General features: G+C 43.9%; 3 protein-coding genes across 6 annotated transcripts in view; 2 read left to right on the top strand and 1 right to left on the bottom strand.

The window, feature by feature from the left end:
- LOC6553084 (histone-lysine N-methyltransferase, H3 lysine-79 specific) overlaps positions 1-1,626 on the top strand; it is a 41,617-nt gene extending 39,991 nt beyond the window's left edge. For all 4 annotated transcript variants that reach the window (XM_026975690.1, XM_026975689.1, XM_026975688.1 and 1 more), the window contains one exon: positions 111-1,626. In XM_026975690.1, the coding sequence (XP_026831491.1) occupies positions 111-1,138 (1,028 nt within the window). In that variant the 3' untranslated portion in view covers positions 1,139-1,626. The remainder of the gene's footprint in view (positions 1-110) is intronic.
- A 1,893-nt stretch (positions 1,627-3,519) lies between these two features.
- On the bottom strand, positions 3,520-10,442 carry LOC6553116. Its single transcript, XM_001979045.3, has 5 exons — positions 10,349-10,442; positions 9,021-10,258; positions 8,715-8,957; positions 7,962-8,397; positions 3,520-7,906 (listed from the first exon to the last, which is right to left on the bottom strand). The coding sequence occupies exons 2-5, from the start codon at positions 9,776-9,778 to the stop codon at positions 5,507-5,509; spliced, it is 3,837 nt and encodes a 1,278-aa protein (XP_001979081.1). The 5' UTR covers positions 9,779-10,258; positions 10,349-10,442; the 3' UTR covers positions 3,520-5,506.
- Positions 10,443-10,912: 470 nt separating this feature from the next.
- Positions 10,913-12,610, top strand: LOC6553117 (zinc finger protein 155). The gene is made up of 4 exons (XM_001979046.3): positions 10,913-11,202; positions 11,253-11,869; positions 11,926-12,060; positions 12,193-12,610. The coding sequence occupies exons 1-4, from the start codon at positions 11,059-11,061 to the stop codon at positions 12,461-12,463; spliced, it is 1,167 nt and encodes a 388-aa protein (XP_001979082.1). The 5' UTR covers positions 10,913-11,058; the 3' UTR covers positions 12,464-12,610.
- Positions 12,611-13,073: the final 463 nt, after the last annotated feature.

The following is a 13,073-nucleotide window of genomic DNA, read 5'->3' as shown; positions in this document are numbered from 1 at the left end:
AAATCCACCAAAACTCACCTTATCACCCAAGTCAAATAAAAAAAAATCGCACAAGTATTGGTCGCGTCAACGAGATAAAACTAATTATTGTTTATGGTCATTATTCACAGATGATGTTATCGCCGCTGATGACGAGACCCACTGGCAGCATCGAGTCAGCTCCGGTTTCGATCGCCTGGTTGCCTTCGCCAGCACTGAATTAGATAAGACCCGGAGAAGCATCGATGGCGATACGGTGCCGGCCTCGATTAGCTGCAACACGTCGCCGGACTCGGGCATTACGCACAGCAGCAGCAACTCGGATGCGGTGCGCACCTTTTTGTCCACCTCGTCCAGCTCCTCGCAGCTGGAGCTGCCCATAGGAAGCGGTGGCAGCAGCAGCAACAGTCTCTACAACCATCATGCCCAGCACAACAACATTGGCGGCAGTGGAGGCAGCCACCCACATCAGCAACAGCAACAGTTGCAGTTGCAGCATCAACAGCAGCAGCACCATCTTTCCGATCACATGAGCGACAGCAGCATCAAATCCTCTGCATCCTCCTCGCTGCACACTAGTAGCTCCCTGAAAACCGTGTCGCCGGTGGATCCCAGTGCCATCGAGTCGCCGCCACTCTCTGACGTTGGATTGCCCAGAACTCCCAGTCCCAGTGCAGCCTGTGTGGCCACTCCACCTCTGGCCAGTGGACCCACCGTGTCCGGGGACTTAGGTGGCATACCTCTGAAGTACCAGCGCAAGTCCAAGACCAGTTCGGAAAAGCACTACAAAAAGAAATTCTGCGAAAGAAATTGGGAGTACGACTGTGATGAGTTGCTGGCCTACTCAAACTCCAGTGCGCCGCCGACGGCAGCAGATGCAGCGGGCAATGGGCCACTTAACTTGGATGCTCCCAATACTGTGGGAGGAGCAGCTGGACCGCTTGTGGGGAAATCCGGAAAGTCACCCAAGGAAAAGTCGTCCCCGCACCACACGGGCCTAAACCATCAGCAGCAGCACCACCACAAATCCTCCAAATTTCGGCCTAAGGGAAAGGACTGGGACTGGTCAATGGATAGTCGGAGTCAAACGGGCGAGCTGCTGGCCGCCAGTAACAACATGAACATTAACAACAACTCAACCACCACAACGAGTAATTAATTTAGTAAACTAATTTAGTTCAATTTGCTGAATGGAAAGGAGAGAAATCCAGAAAAGTATGCAATGCTTTTATGCTTTTAGACAGATTATTTGTAAATGGGTCTCGAAGGATCCTGGGAATTGTAATGTATTTGATGATGTTTTTTAACTAAATGAATTGTGTATGACTAGCTAACTTATTGTAAGGCCCAGCTCTCCAATTGCCTTGTTTTATTTGATTATGGCTCTCCACCAGCTCTCCTTTCATCAGTGTGTTTTTATTTCATTAATAATTCTAATTAGGCTAGAGACGTTTTTCATAATTCTTATAAGGTTGAACCGGAAAAAACGCAACTGCTGATGAACAATGTTACTGATTTCTTTGTACCGATTACCAATTATTATGATTATGTATTTAATTTGAACTATTACGTTTAATTACGTTTGTCCATAAGTTGAGTGTTTTGTCTTTATTATTTCAAAATAAAATTGTAAACTAATTACACCGATTTAGTTTTGTTCCTTATTTTTTATCTCTTGGTTCTGGTTTAAAAAATTAATTTAAATATGCTGTTCGAGTTTCGCGAGATTGAATTGGGACCAACCCTTAAATTCCAAACCCTTTCCAGTTTTTGAGACGACGAGATGGATTGAAAGGATGTTGCTTCCATTAATCAAATGTACATAAGGATAATAAAAAGTCATTGTAGCAAATATTTACTTTGCGCTAAGAGACAGCAATGTATTTAAATTTTTGAGCAGCACGTTTACGATACATAAAGTATATCCAGGTCTGGCACAAGCAATTAAAAGTTATCTTTAGGAAGTTTTTAGGCGTTTTTTATTACCTTTTTAATTTTTTTATATTTCGATCGTGTATAGAAATATACGTATTCGGTGTATTGGGGTGTTCGAATCGCAAGCAGAGGATATACAAATACTTTAAATATTAATCGCAAAACAATAAAACTAAACTGAAGTAGTGGAATTAGTAACGTATACAACCAACATGCAACATGCATTCGCAACCGCAACAGCAGCAAAAAGCAGAACAACAAGTAACCTTATAAATTAAAGAATTTTCCACCTCAGCGAGATAAACAACAATTTTATAAATTATATTATATTATAGCAGGCATATACAAAATATATACATATATATTATATACGAGTAGCAGAGTGGGAGCTAAAAATATCAGGAAACCAATTAAGTCGTAAACAAAGAAATAAATGATTTACAAGCATTTAATAAACCAGCAGAAACCACAAATATTTAGCAAAACATAAAGAACTATAAAACTTATATGACTAACAGTACTTATAGCGAATAAAGGGAATTTCAAATGTGCTATTAGCGTAGTGTAATATATAAATAATAAAAGAGTAAATAAAATAATACCTACATACAGTGAAGAAACAAGTAAGAAATCAAGGCGCAAAATGATTTTTATACGTAAATTATTATACTGATCCCAAGCTAAATCGGCAAAGACTTTGGCGTACAGAATAAAAGTTGTTGGAAATGGAATATTATTTGCCGCTATTGAAAGCAAATAACATGTAAAATGCATATAAAATAATATATTCTTAAATAGTTAAATTTACATGTAAAATGTATAAAACGGCAAAGGAAGAACGTAACAGTAAAATGTTTGGATGGAGAAGAAACAGAGGAACCATTAAGTGAGCACACACGCATATTACAATTAAAGGTATTATTATGTATATTTAACAATATTAATTGCATATTATTATTTTAAAACTAAACGTTTAATAAAAAATATTAACATATAATTAACAAATATCCTAGTGTTTGATATGTGGGTCGGACAGACAGCCGGACGGAATGGCCAGATCGACTCGGCTGTGGTCCTGATTAGAAGGGTTAAAAACCGATAATCTTGGCATCTTGTTAAAAAGACGCATCGGTTGCCAGCTCATTTGTGAAAATCCGTTCAATAAATATTCAATGTACTTTATACCAAAGACATTGGTCCTGATCAGAAGTGTTGCAAACGCTTCCTTATAGCTGATAAGTAAGATCATAAGATAATACTGATAAGTACGTTTTCTTTACGAGAAAGGGCTACAACTGACGTATTGGTTGCCACCTCAATCCTTAAAATCACTTTAAAAGATATTCTAAGTACCTCAAATATTATACGATTATTCGTTGCCAATCGCAGAAAAAGTTTGCCAAGTATTATAATTTGTGTAACTTTACTTTTAAACAACAAACATTTTCCTTTACTCCTTGTGCAAGTCGTTGTGGTATTTTTTCAATTCCTAAATAATTTCAAGCTTAGGATATAGGTGTTCTATGCGAGTGTCAGGAAACAAGAACAAGAATCCATATCCTTTCAACGAGAAGCAAATATTTCCAAACCAATAAATACTCTGCGTTTTCGTTTCTGTTATCTGTATTTTATGTCATTCAAATATCTTATAAAAAGTAGTTTTGGTTCGTTTAACTTGAATGCATTGTTTCTGTATAATTGCATATATCTCCTCTAAAGTGTTCCCGGTGACAATATGTTTTATTATTTAACTTAGGGCTATTGCTATTGTTACTCGTATATTGTTGGTTGTTGTTCAAAGCGGTATGCGGGTAGGTGGCGCTGCTTAAAAATAAATAATCGTTAAAAGTTTTGCTTTTAGTTTAGAATTCAGCTGACAATGTTTATTTTAGACTGGGTGCTTTTCTGGTTATTGTGTTATATTCCTGTTGACTATAAATATGCATTTATGGTTTAATCTGAGGTTCTAACGAATTCATTTGATTCCCTATCCTTGCCTTGTGTAAATAAGTGTATATTTAATTATACTCGTATAACGTTTCTAATAATCTATTTAAGTGTGTATACGTAGCTAACTTTTTGTTTTTTATGCATTTTTGTATGGTTGTATCTATTTTTGTTGTGGTATATAATTGTTTTACAATAAAGCCTGAGGCACATTTATGATTTATTTTCTCTTGCTTTACATTAAAAAAACACCTGGTCACAGAAGCGGAATCATGTTTTAAAACGAAAATAGGTTCGCGGTAATTTTTACTTTGTTTTACAAACAAATTAACATTCATTTGCAATGTGAATTATGAATAATACGATTTAGGGCTAAACTTTGTTCAAAGCGCTAAAACGAAAATAAAGACTTTAGTAAACTGGGCACATTACAGGCATTAGAAGACTCGAATTACAGATGTGCGAAATTCATTTACAGGACAACTAAAGTACTACGCGCAGATCGGACCGACCCACGCGATTTAAACAAATATGGTAAACAGTTATAACAAACAAACACTTACAACTAATCGAAGAATTAAACGCTTTCAAGATAGACAGATAAAGATATAGAGTAACAAATAGAATATGTAGATCGGTGTCGGATAAAAAAAGTCAAAGGACTACGCCTAGGAGCCCAGCAAGTCCATGAACAATTGACGAAGCTCGTTATCATCGATACCATACAACACCATACAAACACACATTTAAATTTGACAATTTTGAACTGAGATTGGTTCCCTGCGACCCACTTTAAAATCCACGTGGAAATCCCTCTAGAAATATATAGATATATATATATACTTATATATGTACAACCGAGGATCGCAGGAAGACAAACTCGTCGAGCGCCGAGGCTTGGTTCAATAGTTCTAGATGTACATTCGTTTACAGTTACATTTTGTAAATTTGTTTCGTTTTTAAAACCGCTGCACACGTTTCCTTCATTCAGACTTTAAGTTCGTTTCATTTGTAATGTTGTTCAACAATAAAACTATGCACTACATACAGCAAGGGCAACGGACTGGCTGCCCCTCCATCGTCATCTGTGTGTTAATGTTATTGTTTAGTAATTATAACAATATGCCAATTGCATACATACAACAAGGCCTGAGGGTAACGTTAGATTAAAGAAGTCGGCTCAAGCTCACACCTCTAATGATGTTGGACACTTTTGAAACCAATATGAGGCACAGTTAAGCTGTTGATTAGGTTAAACAGGGGGAAGATAGGATTTTGTTGGGGTTTTCTTAGCTAGCGAGTGGCATGAAGAGAAAGCTCGTGTGTGGGAACGCAGAGGCTTATGAACCAGTTTCTGAATTATATCGAGTTTCGGTTCATACCAGGCAAAACAGAAATTCCATATACTCGGAACAGGAACAATGAAAGACAACTATTTGATAACACACAAACTAATCAACGAGACATCAGTATGGCAGTAGGCGGATGCTAGTGGGGTTTACAATTGGTCCACATGCTGGAGCAGACAGGCCACCACAGTGGCATCCTCCTTCGCAGCTGACTGAACCTCGTTCTCCTCCGCCGCATCCGGCTCCTGTCGCTCTGATATCTCGATTTCCCCCTGGGCTTTCTCTTCATGCAAATTCTAAAAATCGTCGAGTATGCCTGTGACACCGATCATGGCATCAACCACATCGGCACTGCTCGGGGCACTGTCGTCGATGAGGGTGTCCGTGCTCAGTGCCAGCGTATGATCCGCCGGAACACCTCCTGCTGCAAAGGCAGATGAAGGCAGGCTATCGATGGTGTTGCCATTTATGAGGAAATCGCGATGCACCTCCGCCGGACTATATCGGAAACGTTGAGTTGCAATGGGCGTCGTTGGCATAGACTTGGATATGTCTAGTGAATTGCGGGTGCTGTATGCGTGCGCGTAACCCAACTGACTATTATTGGCCGTAGATCCTTCCCAGTTAAAGGAGTCAGATATAGTGAAGAACCCGTTTTCGACGCCGCAGTTGCCTCCATTTCCGATTCCCATAACACCTCCTCCGCTGGATGTTGCACCGCCTCCTCCATTCAACGATGGGTGGCTGCTTTGCTGTTGATGTGGCAGCGGAGTTGAGGGAACTGATCTCGAAACGATTCCCGCAGAGCCGCCACTACTATAGCCGGAAGATGAGCCGGCCGAGGAACTGCAGGTCGTGGCTGTTTGCTGGGTGATGCTATTAAACTTTCTGGCAAAATTCGCTGAAAGAAGCGAGTCCACTTCCACTTCCTCGTACAGTAATCCTGTTTCTTTCAGAGGCGCAGATTGCTGACTGTTGCTGTTCTCCGAGTAGAAGTTCAGACTTGGTGACTGTTGGCTGCTTCTTCGTTGCAATTGTGACAATGGCACCGATTGTGAGCGCTGCATCTCCGACGTATCTAATTCATTTTCTCCCGTGAGCGCCAGACTCGTCTCCATATCCATTGAGTTCTGATTCACCAGCGGATCCGCACTGTGGCTGCTTTCTGCAAAGCTGGATGTATTGCCGACTCCTAGCGACCAGTTCTTACACATCCATTGTGGATGAATCGATGGACTCGGTGGAGCGGAGGCAGACGTGCTCGTAGGGTAGCTGTACACATAGCCTCGACCCTTGCGATGAGCCCCTATCATGGGATCCCGGTTGTCACAGTCAAGTGATTGCTGCTTGCTCAACAAGTTGGGTCTGGGCTTCATCCTGGTCAAGCCGGGACTAGCGAAGCAATTTTGACTGGGATTCGACGATCCTGTGGCTGTGGGCGTAGTCACTGATCCATTGGTGTTTGGTGAAATGGGTACGAAAATGCAGTTCTTGTTGCTACCATTACTGGAGGCGTTGCTGAGGCTGATCTTTCTCTTGTTGTTGCTGATAAGCGGCAGCTGCTTGGAACGCTGCAACTGCAGGTTCTGATGCTGGTGCTGCTGTTGATGCTTTTTTGACATTAGGGCCAGAGACGCTGAAGCAGAACCCACTCCTGCCTGTGCGGGCAACATCGAAGGTGCCGGCACCGGCGCCAGCATCGCTGCTGCAGCGGCGACGACTGCTGCTCCGCGTCCGGGGGCGGGCATCGCCTCCGGTGCAGAGCCCATCGTCGGCGGCTCTTGTGGATTCTTGTTCTGTTCGGCAGCATCCAAGGAATTCAGTTGTTTTTCCTCAGCGTCTCCCATCTGAAAATATTGGAGCAGCTCGTTGTCGGGCTCCTCGGAGTTCTCCTCGTCCTCGCCATGTAGAAAGTAGTCATCCAGCTCGTGCTTGTCCATGTTACAGATGCTAATAACTCGCTCTCTCGGCAGTCCCAGATTCTCTGGCAGTCCTGAGTCTTCGGCCGCTGCCAAAGCGGCATTTTCGGCTGCCATCAAACGCTTGGCTCTCAGAATCATCATTTGGTTTCGGGAGGCCACCTTAGGTGTGGTGTCCACACTGCTAGACGGGCTCACAGAACTGGTGCTCATCATCTGTGAGGGTGGGCCCATGGAAAGTCCGGGTCCCGGTACTGGTGAATTCCCAGAGCTTGGCGGTGGCGGTGTGGCCGAGGTTGTGGTGATCGTAGGTGGAACCAATAAACCAACACCGCTTGTTGTTCCACTGCTTGGAGAATTCGCCCAGAATCCCTTTGTCTGCTGCGCCTTCAAAACCTTCTTGCAGAATATATTAGAGGTGTAGTCCTCCACCTCGTCCTTTATGACAATGCCCGTAGGGGATACCTCTTGCTGGGTGAGTACTACGGCCGGCGAGCCCATCTCCAGGATTTTGGGCGTGAGGTTGCGGACAGCGCTACTGCCTCGCTGATCTGTGGCTAGGTTCATGGGCGTTACCTGCTGTAGGTAAGCTATTGGATGCTGCTGGTGATGAATGGGTGAGTCGATAATCTCCTGCTTGATCTTCATGATCTGTTCGTCGCTGGCCTCCTGGCTGCTACCCGCGTCCTGGCCAGTTACTAATTGATTGAAACTCGATTCCGAGGATGTGGAACCCTTGCGTTTCTTTTTGCGTCGCTTTTTCAAAGGGCCAATGTCCTGTTAAGAAACATTGGATTAGTAATCTCTTATTAGGGAATATTTTGTAACTTACTGCTAAGACTCGCTTCTCCTTGGGCTCCCGGGGAGTGTATTTTTTTGTAGAAACTGTTGCATTGTTGTTTTTGATGCGGGAGCTTAGATCCGCCACGCTCTCTAGCTTAGTGTTCAGCAACTTTTCTGCCCAGCTGCGCACCACATCCCAGCACTCAGAGTCCCCTCCTGTCGTTGGAAGGCCACCCAAACTGGAGGCACTAGTTAGCTGACTGGCGTCAGGATTGGAATCACCCGCTAAGATCTGCTCCGACTTGCACAGTTGCGGCAGTTGCGGGGGAGTCAGCTTGGTGGTTTTTCGCATCGCCGCATAGCAGTAGCGGGAGTTTCCACGCGTCCCTAATCTCCGAGGACGAACGCCCGGAAAGACCTGCTTCATCACCTTGCCGAAGTCTGCTGTGGACAGAGGTTTGATGCTGAGGCGTTCGCAATAAGCTCTATAGATGAAGGATAAATAACCAAATTATTACTTTTTGTTGGTCTATGAACTAAAAACTGCTTTAAAAATAAATAGTCTAGTAACACTATGATTACTCCACTGATTTGCAGCATAAAAATAAGCGGCCAATGACTTTTTTCCTTTCGTTTAGTCGTAAAAATCGACATCGGTCTTATTTTCGTATATTTCGACTCTTCAACCAAGCGAAAAGAAGATAAATGAAATACTTTGCACTGTTGCTTCAGTAATTCTTCGCTTCAGTAATTTTTGGAACACTATGTGTAACAGATGCACCGAATAAGAATAAGAACTCACATGTAATCATTGTACACATCCTGCTTTGGTATGGACACCTGTGCATCGTGCTCCAGATGGGAACGCACCCAATTTATGGTATGGTTAATCTCCGAGCGCGTTCCCAGCGGATTTTGTGGCTGCCTTAACGGATCGGTGTCTGCGCACTCCCCAGGCAAACGAAGATAGAGGAATAGCTTTTCAATGGGCTTTAGTCCCGAGACACGCTCAAGGATCTGTGAAATCTGCAGCTTAGCATTGTCGCTGATTAGGAAGACGCACACAAATTAGCATGGATAAACATAACATTCTTCAGACAATACTTACTCCAAGCTGGCCTCAATCACCTGCAGCACCCGTCTCATCTTCTCCTCACTAGGCATTGATCCCCCTGAGTTGGAGTTGCTCAAAGCATTCATTACGTTTTCAGCAATGGTGGAGTTTATCACTCCACTGGCCGCTGGCACGCCCTCGCTCAGATGTCGTGAGCCAGCTATTGGTGGGGCCGAAGGAGCAGCTGTTGCTGGAGTTGTGGTGACCGTTACTGACGCCGCTGGCACTCCTGCTGTTGCTCCACCCATGGCGTGCATGATCTTGCCCAGACCCAGTTGATGGGCTGTGCTAAAGTTGAAGGCATTGGCAAACGCCAGTCCGGCAGCATCATTTCCAGCTGCAGTGGCAAAGGGATTGGGAGTAAGCACGGAAGTGGAGCCTGCACTTTGGACATTGGAAAACGGAGGCGGCACAAAGCCGCTGGGCGTGGCTACAGGTACAGGTACATGGGTGTGACTCGTGGGCGAGATTTGGGCAGAGGCAGGTGCTCCGCCGCCAGGGCCCACGGGTGTAATGGTCAAAGGAGAGGCCTTCGCATGGATAGCAGGTCCTTGAAATCTGGTTCCGCTATAGACTATATTCGCGGGCTGTAGGCTGCAGTTTCCATAGGGATTGGCGTTGGGTTTCTGGAGGGGGAGTGCCACAGGGATCGGTTGAGGTATGGGAATGGACTTGGAAACTGGTGCTGTTGTTGCTGCTGGCGCCGCTGATTTCGTCCACTGCGCACCCAGCTGGCCATGCTTCTCGGACATGTTAGGTGCTAGTGCTAGCGGCGCCTCCGTTTCCTTCCGCTGCGCTCCTTCGCTGTTGTCTTTTTGCTGTGGTTTCTGGCCAAGATTAAGGGCACTTCCGCTGGCAGGTTACGTAGGTGTCTGCCTGTGTGAGTGCTGGACTGCGTTCTATTGAGTGTGTGTGTGCCTTAGGAGATGGAGATTGCCGAGTCGATAACTGGCGCGACGAACATTTTGACGGCTGCGACGAGCGAAGATACGGATGCCAGATAAAGTTGCTTTCCCATTTTCCCGTCAGGCGGGAGTGCGCGGGGCGTGGGACGTGAAAGTGCGTGGCGTTCTTTATGCTAACGAGCATGCGAATTTCCCAGATACGCACTGATTGAACCGAAATAATCCATTTTTTAACGAGAGATAAGAAAATATCTTGCGTTCTGCGTCTCGAAAAATATGTGGCGTTGCCAGATTGCCGCATTGAAAAATATGCTTTTTTTGCCAGAGCTTTCGAATGTAAACACGGTGTTGTATTCGCGATTTCGCATAAATAAATAGGTGAAATATTAATAATTTATGTGTATTTTCCTTACTCACTTTACGAAATATTAGCTTGCTTATGATAAACATGAAACGTTAGTTTTTGGTGAACTGACTGTTATCGTTATCGCCACTAGTCAAAGGAACGGAACTAATGTACTGATTTATAGCTAAAATCAAGATAACTCTGATATAATTTATAGTTATTATATTTGTCTTTTTATATTTATAATAAATAATAATAAAAAATAGTAATAAATAATATTTAAGGTAAAACCTTGGTATTTGTATGACCAATTCTTTGCTCTCTCTAGATTTCTGAATCCTTCAATTATAAATATTTAGTTTCTGTGTTTTTTTTATGTTGCTTTTATTTTTGCGAACGAACAATTTTCCTTTTTTTGCCTTTTGATTTTCAAAACATTTCGAAAATATAGAATTTAATAGTTATAAAAATAATAGATAAGCAGGGTTAAAAGAAGTGATATTTTCCGATACATTTATTATGCTTCGAAAAGTGCCGTAACCCACAAACAAGTATTTCAGATATTTAACTTAAATAGCTAACCTTTTTACTCCGCGTTCCGGAACCAGCGAAATGAACCACTGTGTGTGCCCGCTGATGTTCCACAGCCCTGGTAAAAAAAATGGCGATGTCTTTTCGTTTCTTTTTCAGTCGCTTTACACAACACTTTAGCAACACAAATTTTAACACTAAAATACTGTACGAGCGGTTCTTTTAATTAAATTGCGAGCAGGATTCCAGAATGCGCGTCGAACTTACCCCACAGACGTGCCGGGTCTGCCTGGAGCCCAGTGCGCGACTGCAGCGCCTGGACGAGATCCGCGAGGAAGGCGAGGAGACGCCAAACGAGATGTTGATTCAACTTTTGGGAGTCTCGTACAGCAATGTAAGTGAATCCCCCGAGCTGGCAATGCGAACTGACCACCCATCCTGTAGCTGAACGACAGAGAACACATCCCCGATGGCATCTGCAAGTCCTGCAAGGTAGAACTCAACATGGCCTACCAGTTTCGTGAGAAGGCGCTTCGCAAGCAGATGGAGATCGAGGAATACTGTCGGGAACTGGGCTTGCTGGATGAATCAGATGTGATAGTGATCAAGGAGGAGGACGGCTCACAACAGCAGTGCGACGAGGAGATGTACATCCTGGAGGAGACCGCCACCGGGGAAGAGGAACACCAGGAAGAAAAGGGACAGGAAGAGTACTTGGAGGTGGAAGCCAGCGATCAGCAGGAGTGCATTGCCGACACCATTGAGTACTTGGAGGACAACTACACCATCGACATGAACTCCGATCAGACCGAGATCGTCCTGGAGTCTGAGAAGCAGTATGAAGAGACACCATCGCAGCAGTTGGCGCTCCAGGAGGCGGCTAAGGCAAGCCTGAAGGCACGGCGCGGTCGAGTCCGCCGTGGCTTAAACTCAATGACCACATCGGACGGCACTGAGAAGGGCGGCTATATCTGCGACGTCTGCGGAAACTTTTACGAAAAGCGCGGCCGGATGATGGAACATCGCAGACGGCATGACGCCATCTGCCAATATGCCTGCGAGTAAGTTCAGACGGTCAATTTGAAGTTGAGTAGATAACCCAATCTTACCTACACAGACTGTGCGATGCCAAGTTCCAGGTGCGCGAGCAGCTGAGGAAGCACATGTACTCGCACACGGGCAGCAAACCTTATAAGTGCAGCTTTTGCAGTCGGCAATTCTTCTACGAAAGTGTTCTGAAGTCTCATGAAAAGTGGGTAGAAATTAAATTTTCACGAAGAACCCTATCTTTATAGTATTTTAACTAAAATTGTTATTTGGTTTCGCACTCTAAGATATATTCCAAATTCAGAACAGACATAACTAATTTTATTTTTCCGAACAGTGTTCACCGCGGCATCAAGCCCTACGTGTGCAAGGTGTGCGACAAAGCGTTCGCCTACGCTCACTCCTTGACCAAGCACGAGCTCATCCACACGGACATCAAGCTGTACCGGTGCGATTATTGTCACAAGGATTTCCGTCTGCTGCATCACATGCGCCAGCACGAGGAGACCAAACTGCACCAGAACGCCGTAATGCTGGCCGAGAGCATGAAGGTGGAAATGGTGGCCGAGGAAGAGGACGGGCACGAGATCCGAATTCAAGCTCACTGACGCAATAAAATTCTGTAGAGTATACTGTCTAATTTCCAGCTTAATCCCACACAATATGTAGTACTAGTTCTCCCGCTAACGTAGCGTATTCATAGTTGTAAGAATGAACTTCATACGTAAATAAAGGTTATTTTTTTAGAAATAGCATGTCACACGTGTGCGATCAGGATTATTTAGCTATTGTGTATACAGGCTTAAAACATGTTGCTCTAGAAAAGCGTCAATTTTGAACATGTAACCCGAAAACCACTTAGTTTTGCAATGTAACGAGAAAAACTGCCAATCTAGTTGTACGGGTAGTATTTATTTGCACAACCAATGTTCGTATCATGTGTGCGTGGGATGGCTATGCTGAAAATTATGCAATAAATATGGGTCGCTTCATAACGCCGCGAGTAAATAAAATGAAATTGGAAAAAAGCAAATTGGCACCTAGCGCAGGCGGAGCACCAACAAATGTACACTATCAAAGAAAGTTCCGAAATTACATGACTTGAATACGCTTTTTTTCATTGGCCGCTGTCTCCTTTTTTTTAACCCCCCGTGTATTTTACCACTTTTGTGCAAACAAAAAAGTTCTTATGGACAGGGTAAAGCCGTTCGGCTCCTG

Source organism: Drosophila erecta, unplaced genomic scaffold (assembly GCF_003286155.1).
Source record: "Drosophila erecta strain 14021-0224.00,06,07 unplaced genomic scaffold, DereRS2 tig00000000-arrow-pilon, whole genome shotgun sequence".
Lineage (NCBI taxonomy): Eukaryota > Metazoa > Arthropoda > Insecta > Diptera > Drosophilidae > Drosophila > Drosophila erecta.
The sequence above is the reverse complement of the archived record's forward strand: the minus strand, read 5'-3'. Positions and strand labels throughout refer to the sequence as shown.